This window comes from Erithacus rubecula (assembly GCF_903797595.1).
Source record: "Erithacus rubecula genome assembly, chromosome: 3".
Classification (NCBI taxonomy): Eukaryota; Metazoa; Chordata; class Aves; order Passeriformes; family Muscicapidae; genus Erithacus; species Erithacus rubecula.
In genome coordinates, this window is record NC_136689.1 from 138,156,285 (window position 1) to 138,181,336 (window position 25,052).

A 25,052-nucleotide genomic window follows, 5' to 3' on the forward strand; every position below is an offset into this window, starting at 1 on the left:
AAAACGACCAAATAACCTTTCTTAGCAAATATGTCCTCACCAGTAACAGTCAACAGTGACACAGGACAAAAATGAGAGAGGGGGCCTTCCAGAACATGACACAAACCATCATCATGTAGGCTAAAGTCTTTAACACAACAATTCTCTTTCGGGCACAGCCAAAGTCACACTATGTCGCCAGATACTTGAAAATATTAATTTTCAAAAGGATTCTTGAATCCTCCCAGCAAAAAGAGGAACAAGAGCATTATACACTTGGGCAGGAAGTCTGGATAGCAAGTGGTTCCATCCTCTGCTCAAGCAGACCCAGTAGGAGCAGGATTCCCAGGATTATGACCATTTCAATTTGAAGCTCCCAGGAAAGAGAACCCATCATCTCCTACACTCTTGGGGAAACCATAACCACAAAAAATTGTTGCTGATGGAATTCTGTCTCATTTCACTTGTGCACATGCCACGTTTCCCTTCACATGTGCAGTGCTGAGATCAGCTGGGCTCCCATAACTTATGACATCTCTTGTCCAGCCTTATTTCCTCAGAGTCTCAGCTCTCACAGTCTCTCCTCTAGCAAAGATTCTCCAGCCCTTGCACTGTTTGGTAGCACACAACAGGTATTTGTTCAGGACTTTCCTTTGCTTTCATATCTGTGGAGGCCAGAACTGTCCAGACCACTCCACATGGCACCCCAACAGATGTCTAAAGAGAGGAAGGGCCACATCTCTCAACTTCATGGCAACAGTATTCTGAAAACTCTCTTGGACGTGGGTGACATCCTTCAAAGTAAAGCTCCAATGCAACCTTCTGATCACTTCATTCTCCACCAGCACAACTGGGTCATGATGAGAAAAGGCACTTTCCAAACACTCAGCCCAGAAACATGATAGGGGGCCAAGTGCAATTCCTGTACACATGCAGAAATTCAGAGTTCCCATGTTTAATCTTCTGGGGGATTCTTTTAAACCTCAGTCTCCCGGTCCTTCTGACTGCTGGAACAGCCAAGTGGTGCCCCAGCCACTCCACCACCTGCCAACTTGTTGAAGGAGCAACTGTCCCACTGTCAATATGGAATGGAAGAGTCCAGGCACTCACACCTGGCACAGATGCAAAGCCCAGAGCAGCCTCACAGACCTGGGATAATTTGGAGCCTCACTCCACATCTCGCATCTCAAAATCATGAGTTACTTAGGATGACCTCACTGAAGACACCCCAATTCTCCAAACCTTGGTGATGTCTTCAGTCCCCTTTGACATGCACCATCAACACCAGATTTTAAACTCAAATACACTTTAAAGGGGGAATGACTGTGATGGAAGGAGCAGCCCATCATGTGTAGCAAAGCTGCAAAGGCCATGCCAGCCTGACAAGGCTGGGATGGAATCAGGCCCCTCTTCACATCACACCCACAAACTAAACCACACAAGTACCACAAAATGACCTCACTGATGACACCCATATTTATCCTAGGCTTTTGTTGTATATTCTGGTTTCTCTGACACACGTCTTCCAAGACTCCCAAATACTGACTCTTCACTTTAAAGCTACTGCTATGGTCAGAAGGACACGACCTAAAGAGGTAGACATGACACTGAACAATTGTGGAGGGGAGGAAAACACTCCCCACATCATGACTTGCAAGGTGGCATCAGAAAAATAATGATAATATGATTTCCATTCAGATTCCCTAAAGAGTAACAAGGTCAACACTCTTTTTCTGAAAAGTCAGGGTCTCCAGATTCATCAAATGCTTCTCAAGGCCTCATGTCCTTTTCCTTCACTAGCTATGGATGAAACAACACAAGACCTTTGGGACTGTGGGAGGCAGCCCTAAATCACAGGAACTGCTTTCCCATCTCCAGTGGGAATGACCTGCAATATAGACAGGTATAGAAATTTCACATCATGTTAGGGAGACAGAACATGTGATGGAAGGGAATACCTGTCATCCCCAGAAGAGCTGAAAGCCCAAAGGATCCTGACATGCATGGGGAGGAATGAGGCCCCTCTTCACACCACACCCACAAAACCACAGCACAGCATGGCCACAATTATGACATCCCACCCCTCCAAAGCTCTGGCAACAGCTTCAGCCCTCCCAGACTAACAACATCAACAGCAGCCTTTGATCTTCAATACTTGCATGTAAAAGCTGCTGCCAAGGTCACAGCATCAAGAGCAGGACATGACACTACAGAGTTGTGGGAAGCAAAACACTCCCCACCTCAGGACTCACCAGGCCTGAAAAATGTCCCAAGGCCATGGAACAAGGCTGTCCCGCCCCTCCAGAACCAGCATAAAAGCCAGCACAGAGCCTCTCTCCCTCACACACTTCTCCTCACACCTTCTCCTCCTGCTGACAACAAGGTGAGTCTCAAGCCCCTGACCCTCCTGCTCCTGCACCCCTGACCCCTCTCTTCCAGCACACTCAGCCCCAGCCTCAGCAGCCCTCACACCTCCCCACAGCCCCACAACAGCCTCCACACTCCCTCACCCTCCTGCATCACCACCCCTCACACCCCCACAGCCCTGCCCTGCCTCACCCCCCTCTCTTCCAGGGACCCTCCACACCACACCCATGGCCTGCTACGACCTCTGCCGACCCTGCGGACCCACCCCGCTGGCCAACAGCTGCAACGAGCCCTGTGCCCTGCAATGCCAGGACTCCCGTGTCATCATCAACCCTTCCCCTGTGCTGGTCACCCTGCCAGGACCCATCATGACCTCCTTCCCCCAGAGCACCGCCGTCGGATCCACCTCCTCGGCTGCCGTGGGCACTGAACTCAATGCCCAGGGACAGCCCATCTCTGGGGGATTTGGCTTTGGCCTTGGCTATGGGCTGGGGGGCCTGGGCTGTGCCTATGGCAGAAGGGGCGGCTACATCTGCTAAGGACCCTCAGCACCACTCCTGACACCACCAGATCAGGGCTCTGCAAACAGCTCCTAAAAGCAAAACACCTCGGCTGATCGTCGTCCTACTTCCACCCCGCACTTATTCCTTCTGCTTCTCCTTTCTCAGTATTCTTTCCCTTCAATAAACGTTTATTGTATCAGAATCTGAGTTGCCTCCTTTACTTTTGGAATTCCAATGCTCTCACATCCTGACCTTGCACAGTGCACTACTCATCCACTATGGTGGATGGAAAAGGAGCAAAGAACATTTCTTAGCAACTATGTCCCCACGAGTAACAGCCATTGCTGACATGGGAAACAGAAGAGAGGGGGGAACATCCAGAAGATGACACAAGCCCATCACCTGCTAGCCCAAAGGCTTGAACATAAAAATTCTGTCCTCGGCAGAGCTCTTCCAAAGTCACCCTCTGCCAGCACACACTTGAACGATTCTCTTTGCAGCAGCACTCTTGAGCCCTCCCAGTTAACAGAGGAATAACATCACACACTTGGGCAGGAACTCTGGAGAGGAAATGCTTCCATCCCTTCTGCTCAAGCAGGCCTGGCAGGAGCAAGGTTTCCAGGACTATAGCCAGTTCAGTTTTGGAGCTCCCAGGAAAGGGTACCCACCATCTCCTACACTCACTAAGCACCCATACCCACAGAAAAAACCTTACCTATGGAATTCAGCCTCTTTTCACTCGTGCACCTGCCCCATTACCCTTAACCTGTGCTGTGCTGGGAACAGCTGGGCTCCCACATATTCAGGAAATCTCCTGCCCAGCCTTGTCTCTTCAGTCTCTCAGCTCATCCCTCAAGGGAAGATTCTCCAGCCCTTGCACTATCTGGTGGCCCTCAACTGATCTTTCTTCATAACCCACTGCTGATTCTTTACCTGTCGAGGCCAGAACTGTCCACACCACTCCTCATGTGCTCTCACCTATCTCAAAAGACAGGAAGGACCACTTCACCCAACTTTAGGGCAACAGTTTCCAAACATCTGTCCTGAACACAGGTGACATCCTTGGAAGTCAAGCCCCACTGCAACCTTGTGATCTGTTTTTTCTCCACCAACAGCACTGGGTCCTGATCAGAAAAACCACTTTCCAAACACTCAGCCCACAAATATGATGCGGGGCCAAGTGCTATTCCTGTACAGATGCAGAACTTCATGTTTCCCTTGCTTGATCTCCTGGGGGATTCCTTTAACCCTCAGTTTTCAGGTCCTTCTGACTGCTGGAACAGCCAAGTGGTGCCTCAGCCACTCCACCACCTGCCAACTTGCTGAAGGGGCAACTCTCCACTGCTGATACGGAATGGAAGAGTCCAGGTGCTCACACCTGGCACAGATGCAGAGCCCAGACCAGCCTGACACAGCTGTAATGAAATGGGGCCCCTCTTCACACCACACCCACAAACTAAACCATACAAGTACCACAAAATGAACACACCGAGGACTCCATTTTTTTTTCCTAGGCTTTAGTTGCTTATTCTGTTTTCTCTGACATGCACCCTCCAAATAAATCCGTTTAAATACCAATTCTCACTTCAAAGCTTCCTCTATGGTCAGATGGGCACGGCCTCAAGACCAGGACATGACACTGCAGAGTTGTGTGGTGGAAGACAATCCCCACATCATGACCTGTAAGGCTCTGGCAAACAAAATTCATGTTATGATTTCCATCCAGATTCTCCAAAGAGAAAAATGTTCAACATATTTTCTGAAAACACTCCCCTCATCATGTCTTGCAAGACTATACCAGAAAAAACTGAGTTTACAATTTCTGTTCAGGTACATCAGGACTGGAACAAGGTCAACCCTCTTTTTCTGAAAAGTGGATGTCTGGAATTCTTTCAACTACTCCTCATGTCTTTTTCTCTTCTTTCACCCATTTTCCTTTCTGGTTTACACTCAGAGCCCAGCAATGGCACCCCAGAGTCTGACCTTGCTGGGCCCGGCTGGGACGAGTGCTACAGGTGAACCAACACAAGGCATTGGACAGCAGGGGAGGCATCACAGGGATTGTTTCCCCATCTCATGCAGGAAAGGCCTGGCATGTAGACAGGTTTAGAATGTTAGCAATGGGAAAGGAAAGGAGAGAATGTGATGAGAGGGAAACCTGTGAAACAAAGAAGAGCTGCAAAGCCCAGATGAGCCTGACAGAGCAGTGGGGGAATGAGCACTGTCTCCAAAACACACTCACAAACCAGAGCACACCAGGGCCATGGGTGACTTAAGCAATGACACCCCATTGTCCAAAGCACTGGTCATGTCCACAACCCTCCCCAAAAAAACAACATTTGGTCTCTAATACATTCATTTAAAAGCTGCTGCCAAGGTCAGATGGACACAGATGCAAAAGCAGGACATGACACTGCAGAGTTGTGGGATGAAAAACACTCACCACCACAGGACACGACATTCTGAGCCAGCTAGGAAATGTGGCTTACAAATAGCCCCAAGGTCATTGGACAACACAGTCCAACCCCTCCAGAACCAGCATAAAAGACAGCCCAGAGCCTCTCTCCCTCACACGATTCTCCTCACACCTTCTCCTCCTGCTGACAACAAGGTGAGTCTCAACCCGCTGACCCTCCTGCTCCTGCACCCCTGACCCCTCTCTTCCAGCACGCTCAGCCCCACAAGAGCCTCCACACTCCCTCACCCTCCTGCATCACCACCCCTCACACCCCCACAGCCCTGCCCTGCCTCACCCCCCTCTCTTCCAGGGACCCTCCACACCACACCCATGGCCTGCTACGACCTCTGCCGACCCTGCGGACCCACCCCGCTGGCCAACAGCTGCAACGAGCCCTGTGCCCTGCAATGCCAGGACTCCCGTGTCATCATCAACCCTTCCCCTGTGCTGGTCACCCTGCCAGGACCCATCATGACCTCCTTCCCCCAGAGCACCGCCGTCGGATCCACCTCCTCGGCTGCCGTGGGCACTGAACTCAACGCCCAGGGACAGCCCATCTCTGGGGGATTTGGCTTTGGCCTTGGCTATGGGCTGGGGGGCCTGGGCTGTGCCTATGGCAGAAGGGGCGGCTACATCTGCTAAGGACCCTCAGCACCACTCCTGAAACCACCAGGTTGGGATTCTGGAATCAGCTCCTGCAACCAAAGCACCTCGGCTGATGCCCTACTTGAACCTCACATTTGTTCCCTTCCATTTGCTGCTCCTGTCTCTCCATTCTTTTGCATCAATAAAGTTTTCTTGCAGCAAAGCCTCAGATGTCTCATGTTCTTATACCAAACCTCTTGCAATTACACCCAGCACAGATACTTTGCTCCCAGCCTAAATAACTGCATTCTCTGTGATACCATCTTGACTTTCAGAGGGATTCCAGGATCCCTCCCTGGAAGATCCCATTTGTCCCCTCTTCCTACAAGGACCTTGGCTTGCTAGGTTTTCCAGTTCATCTCACCCCTGTCTCAGAGTTCCTCAGCTTACCCATGTGATGGTCATTGTTGCATTGTCCATCTGGCTGGATTGTCCCCATTCCAACTCCCTGGGAATCTCCATGCCAGGATCTCACCTTGTTATCCAGTCTTCACCTGTTTCCTGATGTAGATCCCCCTTTCCTTCCTCACTGCAGGGTCCCATTAAGGGAGCCTCCAGGCCACCCTCCTCCCCCTTCACAGTCTCTAGATCATCTGTGCTGCTGACCCCAAGCCACCAACCCTCTGTTCTGAGGTCACACAGCATGTCCCTGTTATAACTTGACTCCCATCAAGTCACTGTGAATTCCTGAGGCACAGCATGGAAACCTGGGAACAAGGTACAGGAACAAGCCTGTGACCCTGCTGAGAAGATGATGTCCTTTATGCCACCTTCCTGCCTCTTTGCCTCCCAATTTCAACACTCCAACATGGACTTATTGGTCATAGAGGTGTTTGGTCTCCCCAAATTGCTTTTCAGCAGTGACATTCACTCTTTCTTCTCCTTTGATGTGTTTTTTTTTTTCACTGTACAAAGGCTCCCGGCAAACAGGTGAGCTCTGGGCTGGCACACGAGTTCAAAGTCTCCAGAGCTGTTGGCAGCACTAAAATATTCATCAAAAGCAAATTAAGAAAACATCTCTGGAGCAGCTGGAGCCCAGAGAGCCAGAGAACTCCATATACAGCTAGATTCTGATTTGGTTCAAACAGGAAGAGTTTGCTAAGAAACAAAGCCCTTCCCTAAAATCAAAACTAAACAGCCCCTGCATCTGAGCTGGGAAAGGAGAGGCTGAATATGTTTGGAACTGTTTGCCCTCTTTATTTCTTGATTTAGTGTAAATAGTGTATTTCCCCTGGTTGGCCTTGAGGCACAAACTTCAGCTCATCTTAAAGCAAAGTCTAATCCATAAAAAGACAAATTTAAGTAATCCGTGCCCTTACACTCCTTCACCTTGGAGTTCATCCAGCTTGACATCAACACTTGGACTGAAACAAGAGCAGGATTTTGCCTTCCCAAGGTCCTGGGACATGCCCAAGCAGCCAGGCTTGTCTGCCTCATCCCAAACCTGCGCCAGAGACGCTCTTTTTGGGCACAGTCAGCTCACGTGGCTTCCAGGCAACACTGGGAGGAGGCTCAGACCCACATCCACAGCTCCCTGTGCCCACATTCCTCTCTCCCATCCACCCTGGGAAATCCAGGCCCATTGGGTTGCCCCCTGCCCAGTTCTCTCCATCCAAGGAGACCCCAAGCAGGTGGGATGGGCTGGAAGAGGTGGCATCTCTTCCAGTAGCATTCACATCCAAGATCCCACTCCCAGAATAACCCCAAACCCCACACAGAGCAGTGGCAGGTTCATCTCCTTCCTCCAGAGGAATGGGCTCCACAAGAGCAAATCCAAAATGATTGTGGAAAGGACATTCCTGTGTGGCAGCTGCTCCCAATCCCATGAACAATGTTTCTTGGAATATCTGTGGACATCACCCCCATCCCCATCCCAGTTTTACCCCTCTGTGCTTTTGGATAACTCCCACTGCCAAAGGGCTGCACATTGTGGGGAGCAACACCCAATCCCCATGGAAACTGGCACAGTCCATCCTGAGAGACAAGGACTGGAGAAAGGGTCACTGCTGGTGTGCTGCTCCCTAAAAAAGAGCCACAAAGCTGGAATTTTAGCAGGGAAGAGATGCTTAGGGCTGTCTCACCTGGGCTCCTGGAGCTTGGCTGCAGCTGTAAAGCATCATCCTCAGACAGCTTCCACCTGTTCCCAGGAATCTCATACCCATCTGCCCCACTTTCTTTGGGGCTGGACCCAAAACCTGGCCCGTTCCAGAGAAATAGGTCACCCCACAAGGAAGCTTCGTTACGGAAACGACGCCTCCCATGAAGCAGCGGTTCCCTGACAGGATCTGGCCAAGCCACCCAAGCTTTATCCTGGCTGGAAGGTCCTGGGATGTCCTCATGTCATGCAGATGCCCTGCCCAGATGAGCTAATGGGTCTGTTCTGGGCTTTGATCCTCAAATCCCAAGGTCTTGTTAGATAACATCAGAAGCCTGGGTGATATTTCATTAACAAACGAGTCCCATGTGGTCGCCGCAACTTTATCCCTTTCCCCTGTGATCTTCCCTCATGCCCCAACATTTCTTTGGTAATTAGCTCCAGAATTAGCATATTTAAGCTCTAAAATTACTACATTTAATGCAACACCGTGGTTATTCGAGTGCTGTCACAGCAGCTCTTGGCTGCACCACCTCCCAGCAATTCCTTGGCCGAAACACGAGTTTATCCCTAATTAGTCTCCCAAAACTTGCAGGAGGCAGCAGGAAGATCTTATCCTCTCACCAGCACGTGGAAAATCTTCCTTGGCTTTTTCCCCCCCATCCCTGGGAGTGTTTAAGGCCACATTGGAGCAACCTGGTCTAGTGGAAAGTCTCCCTGCCCATGCAAGGAGTTGGAATTGGATGATTTTTATTTATGGGAATGAATTTATTCCAACCCAAACCCTTTTATTCCATCATTTTGCCATGAAGTGAGGTGGAAGCAGCTGGATCTGACTCATCCCAACACCAACGTGAGGTTTCTTCTTGCCAAACCTCAATGTCTCGTGGAGGATGCAGGACAGACCTGGAATTAGCTGGCATGGAGAAGGAACTTCAGTGTCCATCCCTGGTCCGTGGGTAAGATCAGTCGGGGAATCCCATAAAACATCAGGTGGGAACAACACCAAGACTCCTGGGAGTGGGATTTTGGAGCTGGGAAAGGCCTGGAAGGGCTGGGCACATGCTGGGACTCAGCCAGGTGGGAGAAGGGACGGGCATTTCAGGGGACACAGGCACAAAGTGACATCTTTAAATATGCAAAGGATCTCCTTCAACTCCCAGCAAGGATGTCCCCAAGAATTCAGCCTTCCTTAAGACTTTCCCAATGCAAAAGGGCACATTTCCAGGTCTCACCCAGCAGAAAAGGAATGAAAAACTGATATGCTATTGCTCCTCGGCACTGGGGCTATCCAGGGCTTTGGTGAGGGGAATGTGGGAATGGGTCTCCCTTAATTCCACTTTCACAATTTTAATTTAGAGCAAAGCCCTGTCTTTGCCTTGCAAAAATCCCGACGGAAAAGCCAGCTGGAAGTGGGGGGGGGGGGGGGGGGGGCGCGGAGGTCAAAACCATCCCCCACCCGCAGGAAAGCTCTGCACATTTTTAATCTCAGTTTAAGTGCGTTAAAAGCGATTAAAACGTTTTCACATCGAAATACCATTTGATGAGCCCCGGGAGGGGGGGTTGGCGGGGGGAATCTGGGAACTCCCTTTCTCTGCACCCTCTTCCTTTCCTGCACCCCTTTCTTTGCACCCCCTTAAAATCCTTGCACCCCCTTCCCTGCACTTGCATCCCCCTCCCATCCACCCTTCCCTGTCCCTGCACCTCCATTCCCTTCACCCCTTTTTCCTTCCCCTCTTCCTTTTCCCTGCACCCCATTTCCCCACCAGCACCCCCTTCTCTTTCTTGCACTTCTACTTTCATTGCCCCCCCTTCCCTTATCCCTCTTCCCTTCCCAAAATCCCCGCCCCGCCGCTCTCTCAGATCGTCTCCCCTGCTCCCGGCCATGGACTACATTTCCCGACGAGCCAAGCGGCAGCGCCCGGTGACGGAGGCGGAAGAATCCCAGCGCAGGCGAACCTTTACCGGGGCGAGACGAACCGAGTCGAGCGAAGCCGAACTCAGCCGAGCCCCCAACGAACTAACCCGAGTGACCCCGAATCCAGCCGAGCCCCCACTGAGCTGAGCGTAACCGAACTTAACCGAGCCCTCACGAAGCACCCCGAGCAGAGCCGAGCACAGCCGAATACAGCCGAGCCCCCACCGAGCCGAGCCGCGTGTAGCCGAACACAGCCGAGGCTCCACCGACGCAACCCGAACCCGCTCCGAGCCGAGCGCAGCCGAAGTCAACCGAGCGGATCCGAGTGCACCCGAGCGACCCCGAATCCAGCCGAGGGTGAGACGCGCCCCTCACCCCATTAAGGAACATTTGGGGGGACGGGAGCCCCCCAGGCCGGTAGGGAGGAATAGAGGGGGGGGTCCCCAAAGTGGGGGCACAGGAGGGTGGGGACAGCAGGGGTGCGGGGGGATGGAAGGCTGTGGGTTGGGAGAAGGGACGCGCTGAGGGAGGGGGAAGGGGGTGCGGGGAGCTGAGGGTGCAGGAGTGGGATTTGGGGGTGCAGGAGTGGGATTTGGGGGTGCAGGGGAGGTGGGGATGTTAGGACTGGGTTCAGAGCTGGGATTTGCGGTGCAGTGCTGGGGTATGAGGAGAGAGGAGGCGTGAGATGCAGACTTAGGATTTGGGGTGCAGGGGAGGTTTGATTGCAAACACAAGACTTGGGGTGCAGGGGGAAATTTAGGGTTCAGCGGGAGATCTGGGGTGCAGAAGGAAATTTGGGGCACAGAAGGAGATCTGGCGTGCAGGGGGAGATTTGGGGTGCAGACACAAGACTCGGGGGTCGATCTGGCACGCAGCCCTGAGGTGCAGGGGCGTGGGAGGCGATTTGGGGGTGCAGGAGGAGATTTGGGGCACACACCTGGAGGAGCAGGTGCCCCTCCCTTCCCAGGGCAGTGCCACGTGGCAGGTCTGGCCCTTGCCCAGGTGGCCTCCAGCTGAGGAATTCCAGCCAGAAACACAGAAATTTCCCCTCAAAAAAACCCCAATCCCACCTGCACGATGCTCATGGGACCCACACTAGGGTGGTCCATCCCAAGGTGATGATCCCAGCTTGTCCCCCCAGCTCTTCCCTGCAGGATTTTAGCCATGACAGAGGTGACCAAGCGCATCCTGGTGACAGGTGGCACTGGCTTGGTGGGCAGAGCCATCGAGAAGGTGGTGGCTGATGGAGAGGGGCGGCCGGACGAGGAGTGGATCTTCGTGTCCTCCCGAGACGCCGACTTGACGTGAGTTGAGCTTTTTCCTTGGAAAACCCAGAATTTGCTCTGTCAACCCCAACAAATTTCATCTCGGGATTTAGTTTTTTCCTCTCCCTAGTCTGCTGTGGTTGAACCCAAAATTTCTCATCTCAGGATTGTGTCTTTTCCTTGGAAATGCCTCAATTTGCTCTGTCAACCCCACCAAATCCCAATTTTCACTTCCCAGCGTTTGATTTTTCCTTGGAAACAACCCAATCTTCTCTGTTGGCCCTGACAAATCCCAAAATTTCCCATCCCAGGATTCTGTTTTTCCTCAAAAAGACACTCCAGTCTGCTCTGACCTCACTGAACCCCAAATTTTCCCATCCCAGGATTGGGTTTTTCCTTGGAATTGCCCCAATCTGCTCTGGTGACCCCAAAATTTCCTATCCCTGGATTTGGGTTTTCCTTTGAAACACTCAGTCTGCTCTGTCAACCCACTGAATCCCAAATTTTCCCATTCCAGGATTTGATTTTTCGTTTAAAACAACTCAGTCTGGTCTGTTGGCCCTGACAAACCCCAAAATTTCCCATCCCAGGATTGGGATTTTCCTTGGAAAGACCCCAATCTGTTGACCTCACCCAATCCCAAAATTGCCCATCCCAAGATTGGCTTTTTCCTTAGAAACTCCCCAGTCTGCCCCCACCAAACCCCAACATTTCCTCTCCTAGGGTTGGGTTTTCCATTGGAAACACATCAATTTGCTCTGCTGACCCCACTGAATCCCGAAATTTCCCATTGCAGGAGCAGCTCTGAGACCAAAGCCCTGTTTGAGAGGCACAAGCCCACCCATGTCATCCACCTTGCTGCCATGGTCGGAGGCCTCTTCAAAAACATCCGCTCCAACCTGGATTTTTGGGTGAGCACCCACGGAATTGGCACTGTTGGGATCCCTGTGGGTGCTGCTCTCCCTGAACTGGGATATGGGCACACAGGGGTGTGGCTTGCTCTGCTCCCAGAGCTAAACCAGAGCTCCAGTGGTTTTTGGAGTTATTGATGAGTTGTTGGTGAAGGGATTTGGGGATCCTCGACCCCACAATCCTGATAAATGTCCCCTTTTCCCAGAGGACAAACATCCACATCAATGACAATGTCCTGCACTCAGCCCATGAGTCAGGGGTGCAGAAGGTGGTCTCCTGCCTCTCCACCTGCATCTTCCCAGACAAGACCACCTACCCCATCGATGAGACCATGGTGAGAATCCACATTCCTGCACAAAATCCAGGGAAAAGTCCCTGCCCTGCTTAACTTTTCCACTCTGATATTCCCAGATCCACAATGGGCCACCTCACAGCTCCAACTTTGGCTACTCCTATGCCAAGAGGATGATTGATGTCCAAAATAGGTAAATTGGGGACATGGGAGCACCCACTGCTTTTCAAAGGGAGTCCAGTGGGATTTCCAGGTGGAAGTTGAAGAGATACCTGGGCTCAGCAGGTGAAGTGCTGCTGGTGGGTTTTTTTGGGAGCACATCAGGGCTGGAGGGGCAGCTTGACAGCCCACCCACCATCCCTTCCCTGCTCTCATCCAGGGGTTATTCTGAGCAGCACGGCCGACGTTTCACCGCCGTCATTCCCACCAACGTCTTCGGGCCGCACGACAACTTCAACATTGAGGACGGCCACGTCCTGCCAGGGCTCATCCACAAGGTCTACCTGGCCAAACGTGAGGGTGGCAGGACTTCCAGGGGTCTTTTTTGGGGGAGAAATGAGGGATTTTTCTTTCCCACCTGCTCTGTGGGGGTGGGTGAAGGTGGCTCTGGTGATCATGGCTCCTTCTTCCTGCAGAGTCCGGCTCTGCTCTGACCGTCTGGGGAACAGGCAAGCCCAGGAGACAGTTCATCTATTCCCTGGTAGGTGTGGTCTTGAGAAGCAGGGAATGGGACTGGAGGACCCACTGGCAGGATCCCAGAGGGGTCTGAACCCCCCTGGCTTGTCCTGGGCCATCCCAGGGTTGTGTCCCCTTGGGATGGGAGTGCTGGGAGACATCGTGACCCCTCCAGGAGTTTCCTGCTCTTCTACAGGACCTGGCCCGGCTTTTCCTTTGGGTCCTGCGGGAATACAATGAGGTGGAACCAATCATTTTGTCAGGTAAGCCCTGGCTGCCCCCTGCAGTCCCTTCTCCATGAGGGAACAGCCATGATCCTTCCCTTCTCCACAGTGGGAGAAGAAGATGAAGTCTCCATCCGGGAGGCAGCAGAGGCCATCGCGGAGGCCATGGAATTCAGGGGAGAGCTCGTTGTATCCTTCACAAAAGGCTCCACCCCTCTTCCCACTGGCTCCCCTGGGAGATTCCATGATCCAGAGGGTCCTTCCTACCAAAGGAGCAAAAGCAAGAACTGTTTTTCCTCCTTAATCCTTCCCATCCCAGTTTGACACCACCAAGTCGGACGGGCAGTTCAAGAAGACAGCCAGCAATGCCAAGCTCCGGCGGTACCTGCCCGAATTCCAGTTCACACCTTTCAGGAAAGGTGAGATGGGGGGCCCTCCAGGAGACACTGGGTGTCCTACCCTATGCCATCAGCCTTGGTGGCATCAAGGCAGTTCAGCCTTTCTGGATGAGGAATGAGGGTGGTGAAACACTGGCATGGGTTGTCCAGGGAGGTGGTGGTTTCTCCATCCCTGGAAATATCCAGGGTCAGGTTGGATGGTTCATGGAGCAACCTGATCTCTTCAGAGGTATCTCCTTGGACTAAAAAAGTCCCTTCCAAACCAACTCATCCCGTGATTCTATGACTAAAATCCATTCCCAATCCCTCAAACCCATGTCATAATTCTGTGACCAAAATCCATTTCTAATCCCCCAAAATCATCCCATGGTTCTGTGGCCAAAATCCATTCACAGTCCCCAAACCCATCCTGTGATTCTCTGACCAAAATCCATTCCCAATCCCCCAAATCCATCCCATGATTCTACGACCAAAATCCATTGCAGTTCCCAAACCCATCCTGTGATTCTCTGGCCAAAATCCATTCCCAATCCCCCCAAATCCATCCCATGATTCTCTAACCAAAATCCATTCCTAGTCCCCCAAACCCATGTCATAATTCTGTGACCAAAATCCATTTCCAATCCCCCAAAATGGTTCTGTGGCCAAAATCCATTCACAGTCCCCAAACTCATCCCATGATTCTATAACCAAAATCCATTCCAATTCCCAAACCCATCCTGTGATTCTATGACCAAAATCCATTCCCAGGATCCATTCCAAATCCCCCAAACCCATCCCATGATTCTCTGACTAAAATCCATTCCCAATCCCCCAGATCCATCCCATGAGTCTATGACCAAAATCCATTCCAATTCTAAACCCATCCTGTGATTCTCTGGCCAAAATCCATTCCCAAAATCCATTCCCAATCCCCCAAATCCATCCCATGATTCTCCAACCAAAATCCATTCCTAGTCATAATTCTGTGACCAAAATCCATTTCAAATCCCCTAAAATCATCCCATGATTCTATAACCAAAATCCATTCCAATTCCCAAACCCATCCTGTGATTATCTGACCAAAATCCATTCCCAATCCCCAAACCCATCCCATCTTCTCCCTCCCCAGCTGTGAAGGAAACCTGTACCTGGTTCAACACCAACTATGCCAACGCCAGGAAGTGACGGCACCGGGATCGGCATCGCCCGGCACCGGGATCATCCTCTTCAACTCAGGGTTGTCCTTTGCTGGGGCAGAGGACGGGGCTGGGGGGGTGACAGTGACATTTCCAAAGCAGAAATGGGAGTCTGGGGAGCAGCTCCCACATTCCTGCCCCACTGCTGGGAGCGGTGCAGGACGCCCAGGGCAGGGGGGAGGAAGGTTGGGGCATCCCAAAAAGATCCCAAATCGAGTGGTAGGAGCCAACTGGAGCCATCACTGTGGTGGTGTCCTAGAGGGTGGTGGCTCTAAGCTGTTAATGAGCTACACTAATTACCTTCAATTAGGTGTAATAAAGGGAAGGCAATCAGGATTCCAGGGCATGGAAATGGTAGCAGGGAATTTGCTGCTCTTGGCACATGGGGATGATCCCACAGCCCCCCCATCTCAGGATAGGAATGGGAAAGACTCCAGCTGTAAATGTGGCATTTATTAAAATATATGCAAATAGCATAAAACTGGTGGGATAATGAACATCTGCCCTGTACCCATACCCAGTGGCATCTTTAGGGTCCATGTTCTTCACCAGGATCTGGAATAGCCATGAAAAGGGTTAAAACCCCTCAGGGAGGGGGTAGAGGATCAAAGATGGGGGGATGAATCCGTGGCCAAGCTACTGGTGGGGGTGTGGATGTGGCAGAATTCCAGCCCAAGAATGGCTTTCTTCTGGCACTGCTTCCCAGCCCTGGTGAGCCCCTGGCACAGGGACCTACAGAGGTGACAGAGACACCCATCAGCACCCCAGGAAGCCACCAGCAGCAGGGTGTCCCCCTGAGGTGACACCAAGCCACGGGGAAGGAACATTCTGGGTGGTTGGTGCTCACATATTGACCCTCAGGCTGCAGGGTTTGGTCTCCCAGAGCTTCCCAGTATCCATAACTGGCTTTGGTGTCTCCTGGTTTGGAAAAAAAGGTTCATGCAGATGTCCCTTGTCCTCTGGGGGGCCTTGGCCATCCTTCAGGACACCCTCTTTCACCCCAAATGTCATGTCCCCAGCCCTGTCTCCCAATTAATTGTCCCACACCCAGAGGTGCCACCAGGGTGAGGACACCCCAACCTCGGAGAACCTGACTCAGGGAGACCCAGCTGGCCCCCAAGAGCAGGTTTTGGGGGACAACACCAACATGGGGACATCCCACCCAGTACCTTACCCCACACGAGCTCGGTGTTGTCCTCTGGCCACCAGGGTCAGGTGACACTTGCCCTGTGAATCTGGGATTGTCCTCTTGGGGCTGCTCCAGGTGTGAGGGCTCTGCAAGAAAATGGCAGGGCTGGAGATACCTTCCCAGAGCTCCTGTCCCCAGGTGGAGCATGGGGACACTCCAGGGTGGTGGAAAATGCCCTGGCAGAGCTTGGGGTCACTCTGGGATAACAGCACAAGATGGGGACAGGTCAGGGTTTCAGATCTGTGTCCTACAGCCACCACACCTCCCACTTTGTGGGCACCTCTCACCTTGCAGGCAGCTCATCTCCATCCTGTCCAGCTCCTCTTGCAGCAGCTCCAGATCACATTCCCTGTGTGGGAAGAAGGAAAACCAGAATCCTGTCACCGTGGTGGCTCTGTGTCACCACCACCACGGAGACATGCACCTCTCCAGCCTCTCCCCAGCCTTCTCTGAGCAGAAATAGGACATGGAGTTGGGATGAGATGCCCAAAAGTCATAGGAAAGCCATCAGGATGTATCCTGTTCTTTCCTGGATACCTCTGCCTTGTGGCTCTAGGATGGAACACCAGGATGGAACATCTGAGCAGAAACAGGACATGGAGTTGGGATGAGGTGCCCAAAACCATAGGAAAGCCATCAGGATGTGTCCTGTCCCTTTCTGAGAACTTCTGCCAGATAGCTCCAGGTGGAAAATCCAGGGTGGGACACCCAGGATGGAACATATGAGCAGAAATGGGGTAAGGAGTTGGGATGAGGTGTCCAAAAGTCATAGGGAAGCCATTAAGATGTGTCTTGTCCTTTCCTGAAGACTTCTGCCAGATAGCTCCAGGGTGAAAAATCCAGGATGAGGCACCAAGGATGGAACACCCTTGGATGGAACATCTGAGCAGAAAGAGGACATGGAGTTGGGATGAGATGCCCAAAAAACAGGAAAGCCATCAGGATGTGTCCTGTCCCTTCCTGAGAATTGCCAGATAGCTCCAGGTGGAAAATCCAGGATGGGACACCAAGGGAGGGACCCAGCATCTCCCAAGGGTTCCATGCCACCTCCCCAACCATCTCCTACCTCTCTGGGGTGGAGGTGAGCCGGTACCGGGGCTTTTCCCGGGGAACCACTGGCCGGATCCTTCTGGCACCACGGCAGGTGGATGCCACCAGCCAGTGTCCTGTGGGAAAACAAGAGGCTGGGAGAGGACAGAGCCCCCACACAGGGTGGTGTGTCCCCAACCATGTGTCCCCACACTCATCCCCACCTGCCACAGCAAGGACCAGGAGGGTGAAGGTTGCTGGGATGCCGAGGGCGCTGGAAGCCAGGAAGAGGAGGAGAAGGATGGCCTGGAGCGATGCCGGCACCAGTGGGAGGACCAGGAGCATGAAATATGAGCTGTGTGGGATGCAGGAGGAGGTGGCACTTTGGCTCTGACCTGTGGGATTGGGAAGAAGAGCCTGGTGTTGGCACCCACCAGCTCCCATTGATCCTCCAGCGCCCATTCCTGCTCACCAGCCAGGTCAGGGATGGCTTTGAGGTGCTCCAGGTGCTTTTCCAGCTGGATTTGTGCATCTTCCAAAGCTGTCAGCATCAGCTCCAGGCTCTGGTTGACCCTCTGCAGCTTCTCCATCACTTCCAGAAGAACCAGGATGCTCTCTGCAAATGGAAAAGATGGATACAGCAGTGGGATGAGCCAGGGAAAATGCAGCCCAGTGTGAAAAAAGCTGGGAATGGGATTTGCTGTGTTCCCACCTGGCTGGGGATGAACATGCTGAGTTCTTCCCTGCTCCTGATGGAGGCTGGGTGGGACAACCTGGTGTTCTCTCTGGAGATCCATAGCTCCACGACTGCTCACATTCCCTGTGGGGAGTGAAAAGAGGTTGGATCAGTCCCAAATTGATCCAACTGGGACATGGGAGTGCTGCAGCATCCCAACCCTGGCTCATACCCATCTGGTGAGTGATGTGCTGCACAAGCTGAGCCACGGGGGTCTCCTCCAGCATCGACCTCATCCAGGTCTCCCAGAGCTCCTCCTGAGGTGATGAAAATTTAGGGAGTGATTCTGGGGAAATGCTGTTTCTCTCCATGGACACACCAAAATGGACCCTGGGTGCCTCTGGGTGCTCCCAGCACAAGATGGGGGGGGACAGAGGAAGAGGTGTGGGGATGTAAAATATGGAAAAAGATGTGAACTCGCCCCAGAACTTGGCCTTCACCCCCAAAAATCATTCCTACACCAAGCAAAGAGGCTGCCCAGGTTGGAGGATCCCAGAATGCAAATTTCCCGGCTGGGGAGAGTCCCACAGCCACCAGACAGTGACAGGAGCCCAGGTGTGACATCTCCCAGGATGTGGCTTCCTCCCAAAACTGGCTGTCACCCGTGGCTGTCTTGAGGGGAGTTTGTGGGGGAAACCCCAACTCTGGGGTGGGGGGAAGGGGTTCCCAACCTTCTCTGGGGGGGCAGCAAGGCCCAGCCACCCCAAAAACCCAGCAGTGGTGCAGAGGAGCAGCACAGCCCAGGAGCTCTGGAGCAGCATGATGAATGGAGGGAGTCCTGTGGGGAAAAGAGGGTCACATTAGGGGACACCCCCTCGGAGAGTGCACCCCACAAACCCGTGATGCCGGTGGGTGGGGTGAGGAGTGGGGAGCACCTGCCAATCCACGGGCAACTTTGGGAACCTCCCCTACCCCAAATTTAGCCCCACCCCTCTGGTAGGGACCCTCCCCGTGGCCTCAGGGGTGCCGGGGCTCCGCCGAGCGCTGCGGGGAAAGTTTGGGAACAGTCGGGAATTCCCTCCAGGATCCCCACGCGTGCACCTGCGCGAACCACGTGGCGCCCGCGCCTGCGCGGTTCCCCCTCTTTACCCCTTTTACCCCGCCCCTTAAAGGCGGCACAGCCAATAGGAGAGCGGGGGTGTGGCTGAGTGATGCCAATCAGCGCCGGGGGTGTGACCCTGGGGGCGTGGCCTCGGGTAGCGATGGAGGCGTCCGAGCTGTGGGTCGGGTTCGTGGGCGCCGGGCGCATGGCCGGAGGGCTCGTCCGGGGGCTGCTGCAGGCAGGTACGGGATGGGGGCGACCGGAGAGACGGGCAGGGGAGGGGACACGGGGACAGTCCTGGTCTGGCGCCTTTTCGGCTTCCTGTGGCGCGGGGAAGCGTGGGGACATGGGGACAGCGCTGTCTGGATGCTCCCTGCACTCCCTTCGCTGTTGTCCAGTGAAGGGACATGGGAACAGTCGTGTCTTGTCCCGTTCGCAAAGTCCCAGCTCGCCTCCGGGTCCCTGTGCTCCATTGGAGAGACATGGGGACAGCCCTGCCTTGGCCTGTTCCCAAAGTGCCAGCCCTTCCCTGGGATCCTCCCCTGCACTGGAGGGACATGGGGACAGTCCTTTCCTGCCGCTCTTCCCTGGAGACCCTGCTCTTCCCTGGTGTCCCTGTTCCCCAAATCGCTGTGGGGACATGGGGACAGCCCTGTCCTATCCCAGTCCCCCGGGGTCCCTGTTCTCCAGGTCAGTGTGGGGACATGGGGACAGCCCTGTCCTGTCCCAGTCCCCCGGGGTCCCTGTTTCCCAGATCAGTGTGGGGACAGCCCTTTTCTGCACTCCTGCTCTCCACAGGGTCTTTGCCCTCTCTGAGGTCCCTGTCCCCCAGATCACACTGGAGACATTGGGACAGCCCTGTCCTGCCTCTCTTCCTGACATCCCTGTCCCACAAATAGTGAGGGCATGTCCCTGTCCCTGCTCCCTGTGTGTCCCAGATTGTCCCTGTCCCCTAGCACAGTGTGGGGACAGCCCAGCCCATCAGGGCCACCTCCACTGTCACTGCACCCTGACACAAGAGGGTGCCTGTGCCAGCCACATCAGCAGGATCCATCCCCAGCCCTCTTTGCTCCATGTGCCCCTGTGGGATTGTGATGGGATTGGAGGAATCACATCCCAGTGGAAATTGGGGTGTCTGGGGCCACCCTGGCCACTCACCCCATTCATTCCCTGTGTCCCCCAAGGGAAGGTTCCAGCCAGCAACATCCTGGCCAGCGCTCCCTCGGACAAAAACCTGGATGCTTGGAGGGTGAGTGGGGCCGTGGGGGTGGGAGATGTTGGGGTGTCCCTCACTGTGGAGTCCCCCCACCACACCGGGGTTTGGCTCATCCTGCCCAGGTCTGGGTGAGATCCAGGCAGAGCCTTGGTGGCTTTGTGACCAGAGCAGGTCCCCAGGCCATGTCTCTGCCTCTGGATGTGCTGTTACCAGGGGGTTGCTGGTTTTGGGATGCTATTTTTGGGGCTGCTGGGCTGTGATCCCTCTCCTTATCCTTGGACAGGAGTTGGGTTGCAGGACCACGCATTGCAACCTGGAAGTGGTGCACAGGAGCACCCTGGTCTTCCTGGCCACCAAACCCCACATCCTGCCAGGGGTGCTGGAGGAGATCCGTCCTGCTGTGGGGTCCCACCACATCGTCGTGTCACTGGTGGCTGGTGTCACCATCCAGACACTGCAGCGGGTGAGACTCCTCCTTCTCCTGTTCCTTCTCTTCTGCTCCTCCTTTTCTACTTCTCCTTCTCCTCCTCTCCTCTTCCTTCTGCTTCCCCTTCTTCCGCTCCTTCTCTCCTCCTCATCTCCTTTCTTTATTCTCTTCCCCCTTCTCCTCCTCCTCTTCCACCTCCTCCTTTTCCCTTGTCCTCCTTCTCCTTTTCTCCTTCTCCTCTTCCCCCTCTTCCACCTTCTCCTCATTCTTTCCTCTTTTTTCCTTGTCCTCATCCTTGTCCTCCTTCTCCTTTTCCCTTCTTCTCCCGTTCTTTTTCTTCTTCACCTCATTCTCCTCTTCCTCCTTTCCTCCTCTCCTTCCTTTTTCCTCTTCCGTCTCCTCTATTTCTTCCACTACCTCCTTGTTCTCTCCTCCTTTTTCCTTGTCCTTTTCTTCCTCTTCCACCTCCTTCTCATTCTTGCCTTTGTCCTTGTCCATATCCTCATCTTCCTTCTCTCATTCTTCTCTTCCTCCTTTCCTCCTTTCCCTCCTCCATTTGCACCCATGCCCATGCAGGACACACTGCTGTGGCCTCCTCCCCACTCAGTGCATCTCCACCTCCCTCCCTGTGCTCCTCTCTTCTCCACCAGCCTCACGGGTGACACCCACGGGTGTCTCCGGTCACCCTTGGGCACTTCCCAGGGCTGGCACCCTTTCTCCCTCCTCCCATCCCCATCTTTTCCCAGCTCCTCCCGCCCTGGACCAAAGTTCTGCGGATCATGCCCAACCTGCCCTGCGTGGTGCAGGCAGGGGCCATGGTTTTCTCCCGGGGCACCAACGCGGGTGACGAGGAAGCCGCGCTCCTCGCCAGCCTCCTGTCCTGCTGCGGCCTCTGCGAGGAGGTGCCCGAGTCCTACATCGACATCCACACCGGCCTCAGCGGCAGCGGCGTGGCCTACGTGAGCCAGAGGGGCAGGGGACACTCTCCTGGGATTTGGGGTGCCCTCCCGGCTCTGGGCTCACCCCTGGGTGCTCCCCTCTCCCCAAACAGGTGTACCTGTTTGCCGAGGCGCTGGCCGAGGGCGCGGTGAAGATGGGAATGCCGGGCGCCCTGGCCAGCAGGATCGCGGCGCAGACGCTGCTGGTGAGTCCTGGCATCGCTCCCCTTCCTGGCTGTGGGGTTCTTTCTCACCCCTGGTGCTCTAAGGCATCAACCTCCAGAGCTCTATAGGCTCCTACTTGTCGGGTAATCTTAAAATAAGCAAATGGCTAGAAGCCAGAATGGCTGAAAGCAACAATGGCTAAAAGCTGAATAGCTAAAAGCAACAGCTGTCCCAGTACATTGTCTTATACAGGATTTTTCCAACAAGCTAAAGATGCAAACTCAGACCACCACTCTTTAACCTATTAGAATTCTAGTTTCTTAGCACACCATGTAACTCTATGCATACACTCTATCTTGTTAAATCTAAAAAATGTAAGCAATATTCTCACTATAACTCTATTATGTCTTAAGTCCTGTCCACAACTGTGGGCTTGGAGCCTCTGCTGAAGATACCAGTATGTTTACAACCTCCACTAGAACACTCACTGCTCCTGTGCCATTTGAGACCTTTTACTTACAAAAACTCTTAGAAATCACTCTAAAACTTAATCCCTGCACTCTGATATCTCTCTGAAGAATTCAGAGACCCCTGACTCACTGACTCCAACATCTGGGCTCCACAATATCCATTGGGATGAGGTGCTGGATGCTGCTCTGCCTCAGTTTCCCCTCTTTGAAGCCAAAACGAGGTTACCATTAGGGTGAAGAGCATGGCATTGGGAAATCCCTTTACCATGGGGGTGTTGGGATTGTGTCCTGGTTTGAAGGACAGGTGTCTGCCAATAAAGGCAGAAGCTTCTCTTTGAAATGGAGAATGTAAACCCCCTTCCTCCAAATTGTTATTATAATTTTGAAATTAAGGGGCTCTCAGGCAAAGATAAGGGAATTAGGAATAACAATTCTTTACTAGGAAAATTAAAATAGAAATACAGTATTACAGAGAACAATCCCAACCCTGACAGAGTCAGAATAAAACCTGACACCCTGTCAGTCAGGGTGTTGGCAGCAGTCCCATTCAATGGTGGCTGCATCCTCCTGCAGTGGCAGATGTGGTTCAGCTGGAGCAGTGCTCCTGGAGAAGGTGCAGTTTTCCTCTGAAGGTCCAGGGATGATGTGGAAAAGGTCTGGCTTTCCTCTGGAATCCAGTGGAAAAATGGATAACTTGCTGTCCAAAATCTCAGTTTTTCTCTAGGTAGGAAAGGCTTGGCTCCTCCCCTGGCTGGAGCATCTCCCATGGGATGATGTAATTTTATCAGTCACACAGTGGGACTCAATGGGCCAGCAGCAGATGATATCTCCTGGAGGGAGGATGGGTTGTGGAAAAGATCAAGATGATTGTCTTAAAGATGGCCCATTAGCAGCTGGTATGTGCCACAGAGATCAGGAATCACTGCCCCACCCAGCTTCAACAGTGACAGAAAACACATTTCTGTCCACATCAACCCAACACAGATGGTGACACCATCCACCCACAGAGAGGAGAATTTGGGAAATTCCCACATCTCACCTTCTGGATGTCCTGCTGTCCTGCAGGGTGCAGCCAAGATGCTGCTGGAGACGGGGGAGCACCCGGCCAAGCTGCGGGGGGATGTCTGCACGCCCGGGGGCACCACGATCTACGCCCTGCACCAGCTGGAGAAGGGAGCGCTCCGCGCCACCGTCATGGACGCCGTGGAGGCGGCCACCAACCGCGCGTGTGACATGGCCAAGGACTAGCGGATGAGCCCCTTCTGGGACGGGAGGGCTGATGGGGACCAAAGGGAGCTCCTCTGAGGAGTAAGGGGATCCTGATGTCTTCAGGAGAACCTGGACTGGGGTGGGAGGTGGTGGGGAGTTGTGTTACCTCTGAAGGGCTGGAACCAAATAAATGTGGTCAGAGCAATGGGGATGTGGCTTTTTGTGGTCCCTGGGGGGCTGTAGAAGCCACCATGGGAAGGTGACATCCATGGTTTTCAGGTGCCACGCTGGCTGCCTACTCACTGGAGATGGCAGTGGAACCAAGGTCACCAAGGCTGAAGCTGGTGTGGGATGTGCAGAACTGGAGGGAGATTTTTGGGCATGGGGTGATCACAATTTAACCCTGCTGGGGCTGGGAGAATGGCTGCATCCCCATGGTCAGAGCCACATCCATGAGGATGCTGGCCACATTCCAGAACGATGGACAAGAGCTCAACCAACCAAAACTCCCTCCCTGGCACCAGGGAATGGCTTCCCACTGCCAGAGGACAGGGTTAGATGGGATATTGGGAAGGAATTCTTCCCTGGGCGGGTGGTGAGGAGCTGGAATGGAATTCCCAGAGAAACTGTGGCTGCTCCCATCCCTGGAAATGTCCAAGGCCAGGTTGGACTGAGCTTGGAGCAACCTGGGATAGTGGAAGGTGTCCCTGAACACAGCAGAGGGTTGGAATTTGATGGCCTTGCAGGTCCCTTCCAGCCCAAACCATTCCATTATTTTATATTCTCACCCCTCCTAAACCAGTTCAAAGACCTCCAGCCCAGCACCTTCTGCTGATCTTTGCAACATTTTTGTCACAGAACTGAAGCCTCCTTTCATTTACAAACTCCTGTTTGAAATGAGCCACATCCCAAGCTCCACAATCTTTTTGTGGGGCTATTTTGGTGCAAAAGATGATAAACAGAAATGTGATTTTACATCATTTCACCCCATTGGTGTGGAGAAGGCCACACGGAAAGGACACAACCCCATGAAAGTTCCACTGGTGCCACCCCAAATCCCTCTGGGATGACTCCATGTGACAGTTCACAGACAATAACCTCCATGTGGGAATAGAAATCCATTTAATTTCCATAAACTCTGCAGCAAGGAGACAAAGACCCGACAAGTACAAACCCCCACCTGCCTGCTGACACGGGCACGGCAGCAATGAGTTGTTCACTTAATTTCCCTCTTCTAATATTTTGGCTAAACACCCTAAAATTTCATCCAAATCAGGTCAGGAGCTGCTAAATTCCTATCAAATGCCTCCAGTATTAGAAGGCAATGCCAGAAGCCCTCCCTGCTCCAACCTCAAGTCACCCAGCAGTGTCTTCCAGCCCCAGCCACCCCACAAACCCCATGAGGAACATCTCAACCCCCATCCCTGGAGCCTTCAGCCCCATGAGGATGCTCAGGTGATGGTACTTGGTTCAGCAGGTCTCCGTGGTTCAGGTGTTCCCAGCTTTGATGGGAATGATGGAGGTGACTCTCTCCCCCAGATGCCACCCAAGTATCCCTTTCCCCATCCAGTGCCTGAATGAAGTTGTCTTAAACCAGCCCCAAACCATCCTGGTTTAACAGGATTTGGGCAGTAGGAAGGGTGTCACCAGCCCCATCCAATGTGGAGTAATTCCCCTGCAGCACCTCAGGAGTGGCCCCTGTCCAGCTGGCTCTGGGATTTG

The 25,052-nt window shown here is 53.3% G+C and overlaps 3 protein-coding genes and 2 pseudogenes across 7 annotated transcripts; 4 read left to right on the top strand and 1 right to left on the bottom strand.

Annotated features, from left to right (window-relative positions):
* Positions 1-2,199: 2,199 nt before the first annotated feature.
* LOC306800543 (feather beta keratin pseudogene) lies at positions 2,200-2,885 on the top strand (annotated as a pseudogene). Its single transcript has 2 exons — positions 2,200-2,362; positions 2,554-2,885. The product of its transcript is annotated as a feather beta keratin pseudogene (transcript).
* A 2,549-nt stretch (positions 2,886-5,434) lies between these two features.
* LOC306800549 (feather beta keratin pseudogene) lies at positions 5,435-5,949 on the top strand (annotated as a pseudogene). Its single transcript has 2 exons — positions 5,435-5,460; positions 5,618-5,949. The product of its transcript is annotated as a feather beta keratin pseudogene (transcript).
* A 4,051-nt stretch (positions 5,950-10,000) lies between these two features.
* Positions 10,001-15,390, top strand: GFUS (GDP-L-fucose synthase). Its single transcript, XM_079302556.1, has 11 exons — positions 10,001-10,322; positions 11,120-11,269; positions 12,027-12,141; positions 12,348-12,476; positions 12,554-12,627; positions 12,814-12,947; positions 13,070-13,134; positions 13,306-13,372; positions 13,443-13,522; positions 13,653-13,752; positions 14,843-15,390. The coding sequence occupies exons 2-11, from the start codon at positions 11,130-11,132 to the stop codon at positions 14,896-14,898; spliced, it is 960 nt and encodes a 319-aa protein (XP_079158682.1). The 5' UTR covers positions 10,001-10,322; positions 11,120-11,129; the 3' UTR covers positions 14,899-15,390.
* Positions 15,342-18,638, bottom strand: LOC306800451 (protein brambleberry-like). Of its 2 annotated transcripts, XM_079302554.1 has the most exons (10): positions 18,535-18,638; positions 18,036-18,120; positions 17,840-17,947; positions 17,600-17,743; positions 17,352-17,522; positions 17,165-17,264; positions 16,386-16,447; positions 16,084-16,184; positions 15,757-15,827; positions 15,342-15,641 (listed from the first exon to the last, which is right to left on the bottom strand). In XM_079302554.1, the coding sequence occupies exons 1-10, from the start codon at positions 18,622-18,624 to the stop codon at positions 15,515-15,517; spliced, it is 1,059 nt and encodes a 352-aa protein (XP_079158680.1). In that variant the 5' UTR covers positions 18,625-18,638; the 3' UTR covers positions 15,342-15,514. The 2 variants fall into 2 exon arrangements, with proteins under 2 accessions (XP_079158680.1, XP_079158681.1); XM_079302555.1 differs by lacking the exon at positions 17,352-17,522.
* Positions 18,639-19,048: 410 nt separating this feature from the next.
* PYCR3 (pyrroline-5-carboxylate reductase 3) lies at positions 19,049-23,533 on the top strand. Of its 2 annotated transcripts, none has more exons than XM_079302258.1 (6): positions 19,049-19,147; positions 20,090-20,154; positions 20,405-20,584; positions 21,295-21,507; positions 21,600-21,692; positions 23,187-23,533. In XM_079302258.1, exons 1-6 carry the CDS (start codon positions 19,066-19,068, stop codon positions 23,367-23,369), a joined length of 816 nt encoding a protein of 271 aa, XP_079158384.1. In that variant the 5' UTR covers positions 19,049-19,065; the 3' UTR covers positions 23,370-23,533. The 2 variants fall into 2 exon arrangements, with proteins under 2 accessions (XP_079158384.1, XP_079158385.1); XM_079302259.1 differs by having other exon boundaries at positions 21,355-21,507; positions 23,187-23,487.
* Positions 23,534-25,052: the final 1,519 nt, after the last annotated feature.

Excerpts from the sequence above, each read along its gene's own strand:
- PYCR3 (XM_079302258.1), top strand. The coding sequence starts at position 19,066 with ATGGAGGCGTCCGAGCTGTGGGTCGGGTTCGTGGGCGCCGGGCGCATG. Across the intron at positions 20,585-21,294 it reads CCATCCAGACACTGCAGCGG|CTCCTCCCGCCCTGGACCAA; the intron begins GTGAGACTCCTC and ends ATCTTTTCCCAG. Across the intron at positions 21,693-23,186 it reads TCGCGGCGCAGACGCTGCTG|GGTGCAGCCAAGATGCTGCT; the intron begins GTGAGTCCTGGC and ends GCTGTCCTGCAG.
- GFUS (XM_079302556.1), top strand. The coding sequence starts at position 11,130 with ATGACAGAGGTGACCAAGCGCATCCTGGTGACAGGTGGCACTGGCTTG. Across the intron at positions 12,628-12,813 it reads ATGATTGATGTCCAAAATAG|GGGTTATTCTGAGCAGCACG; the intron begins GTAAATTGGGGA and ends GCTCTCATCCAG. Across the intron at positions 13,373-13,442 it reads GGAACCAATCATTTTGTCAG|TGGGAGAAGAAGATGAAGTC; the intron begins GTAAGCCCTGGC and ends CCTTCTCCACAG.
- LOC306800451 (XM_079302554.1), bottom strand. The coding sequence starts at position 18,624 with ATGCTGCTCCAGAGCTCCTGGGCTGTGCTGCTCCTCTGCACCACTGCT. Across the intron at positions 18,121-18,534 it reads TTGCTGCCCCCCCAGAGAAG|GAGGAGCTCTGGGAGACCTG; the intron begins GTTGGGAACCCC and ends TCATCACCTCAG. Across the intron at positions 17,265-17,351 it reads CCTGGTCCTTGCTGTGGCAG|GACACTGGCTGGTGGCATCC; the intron begins GTGGGGATGAGT and ends GTTTTCCCACAG.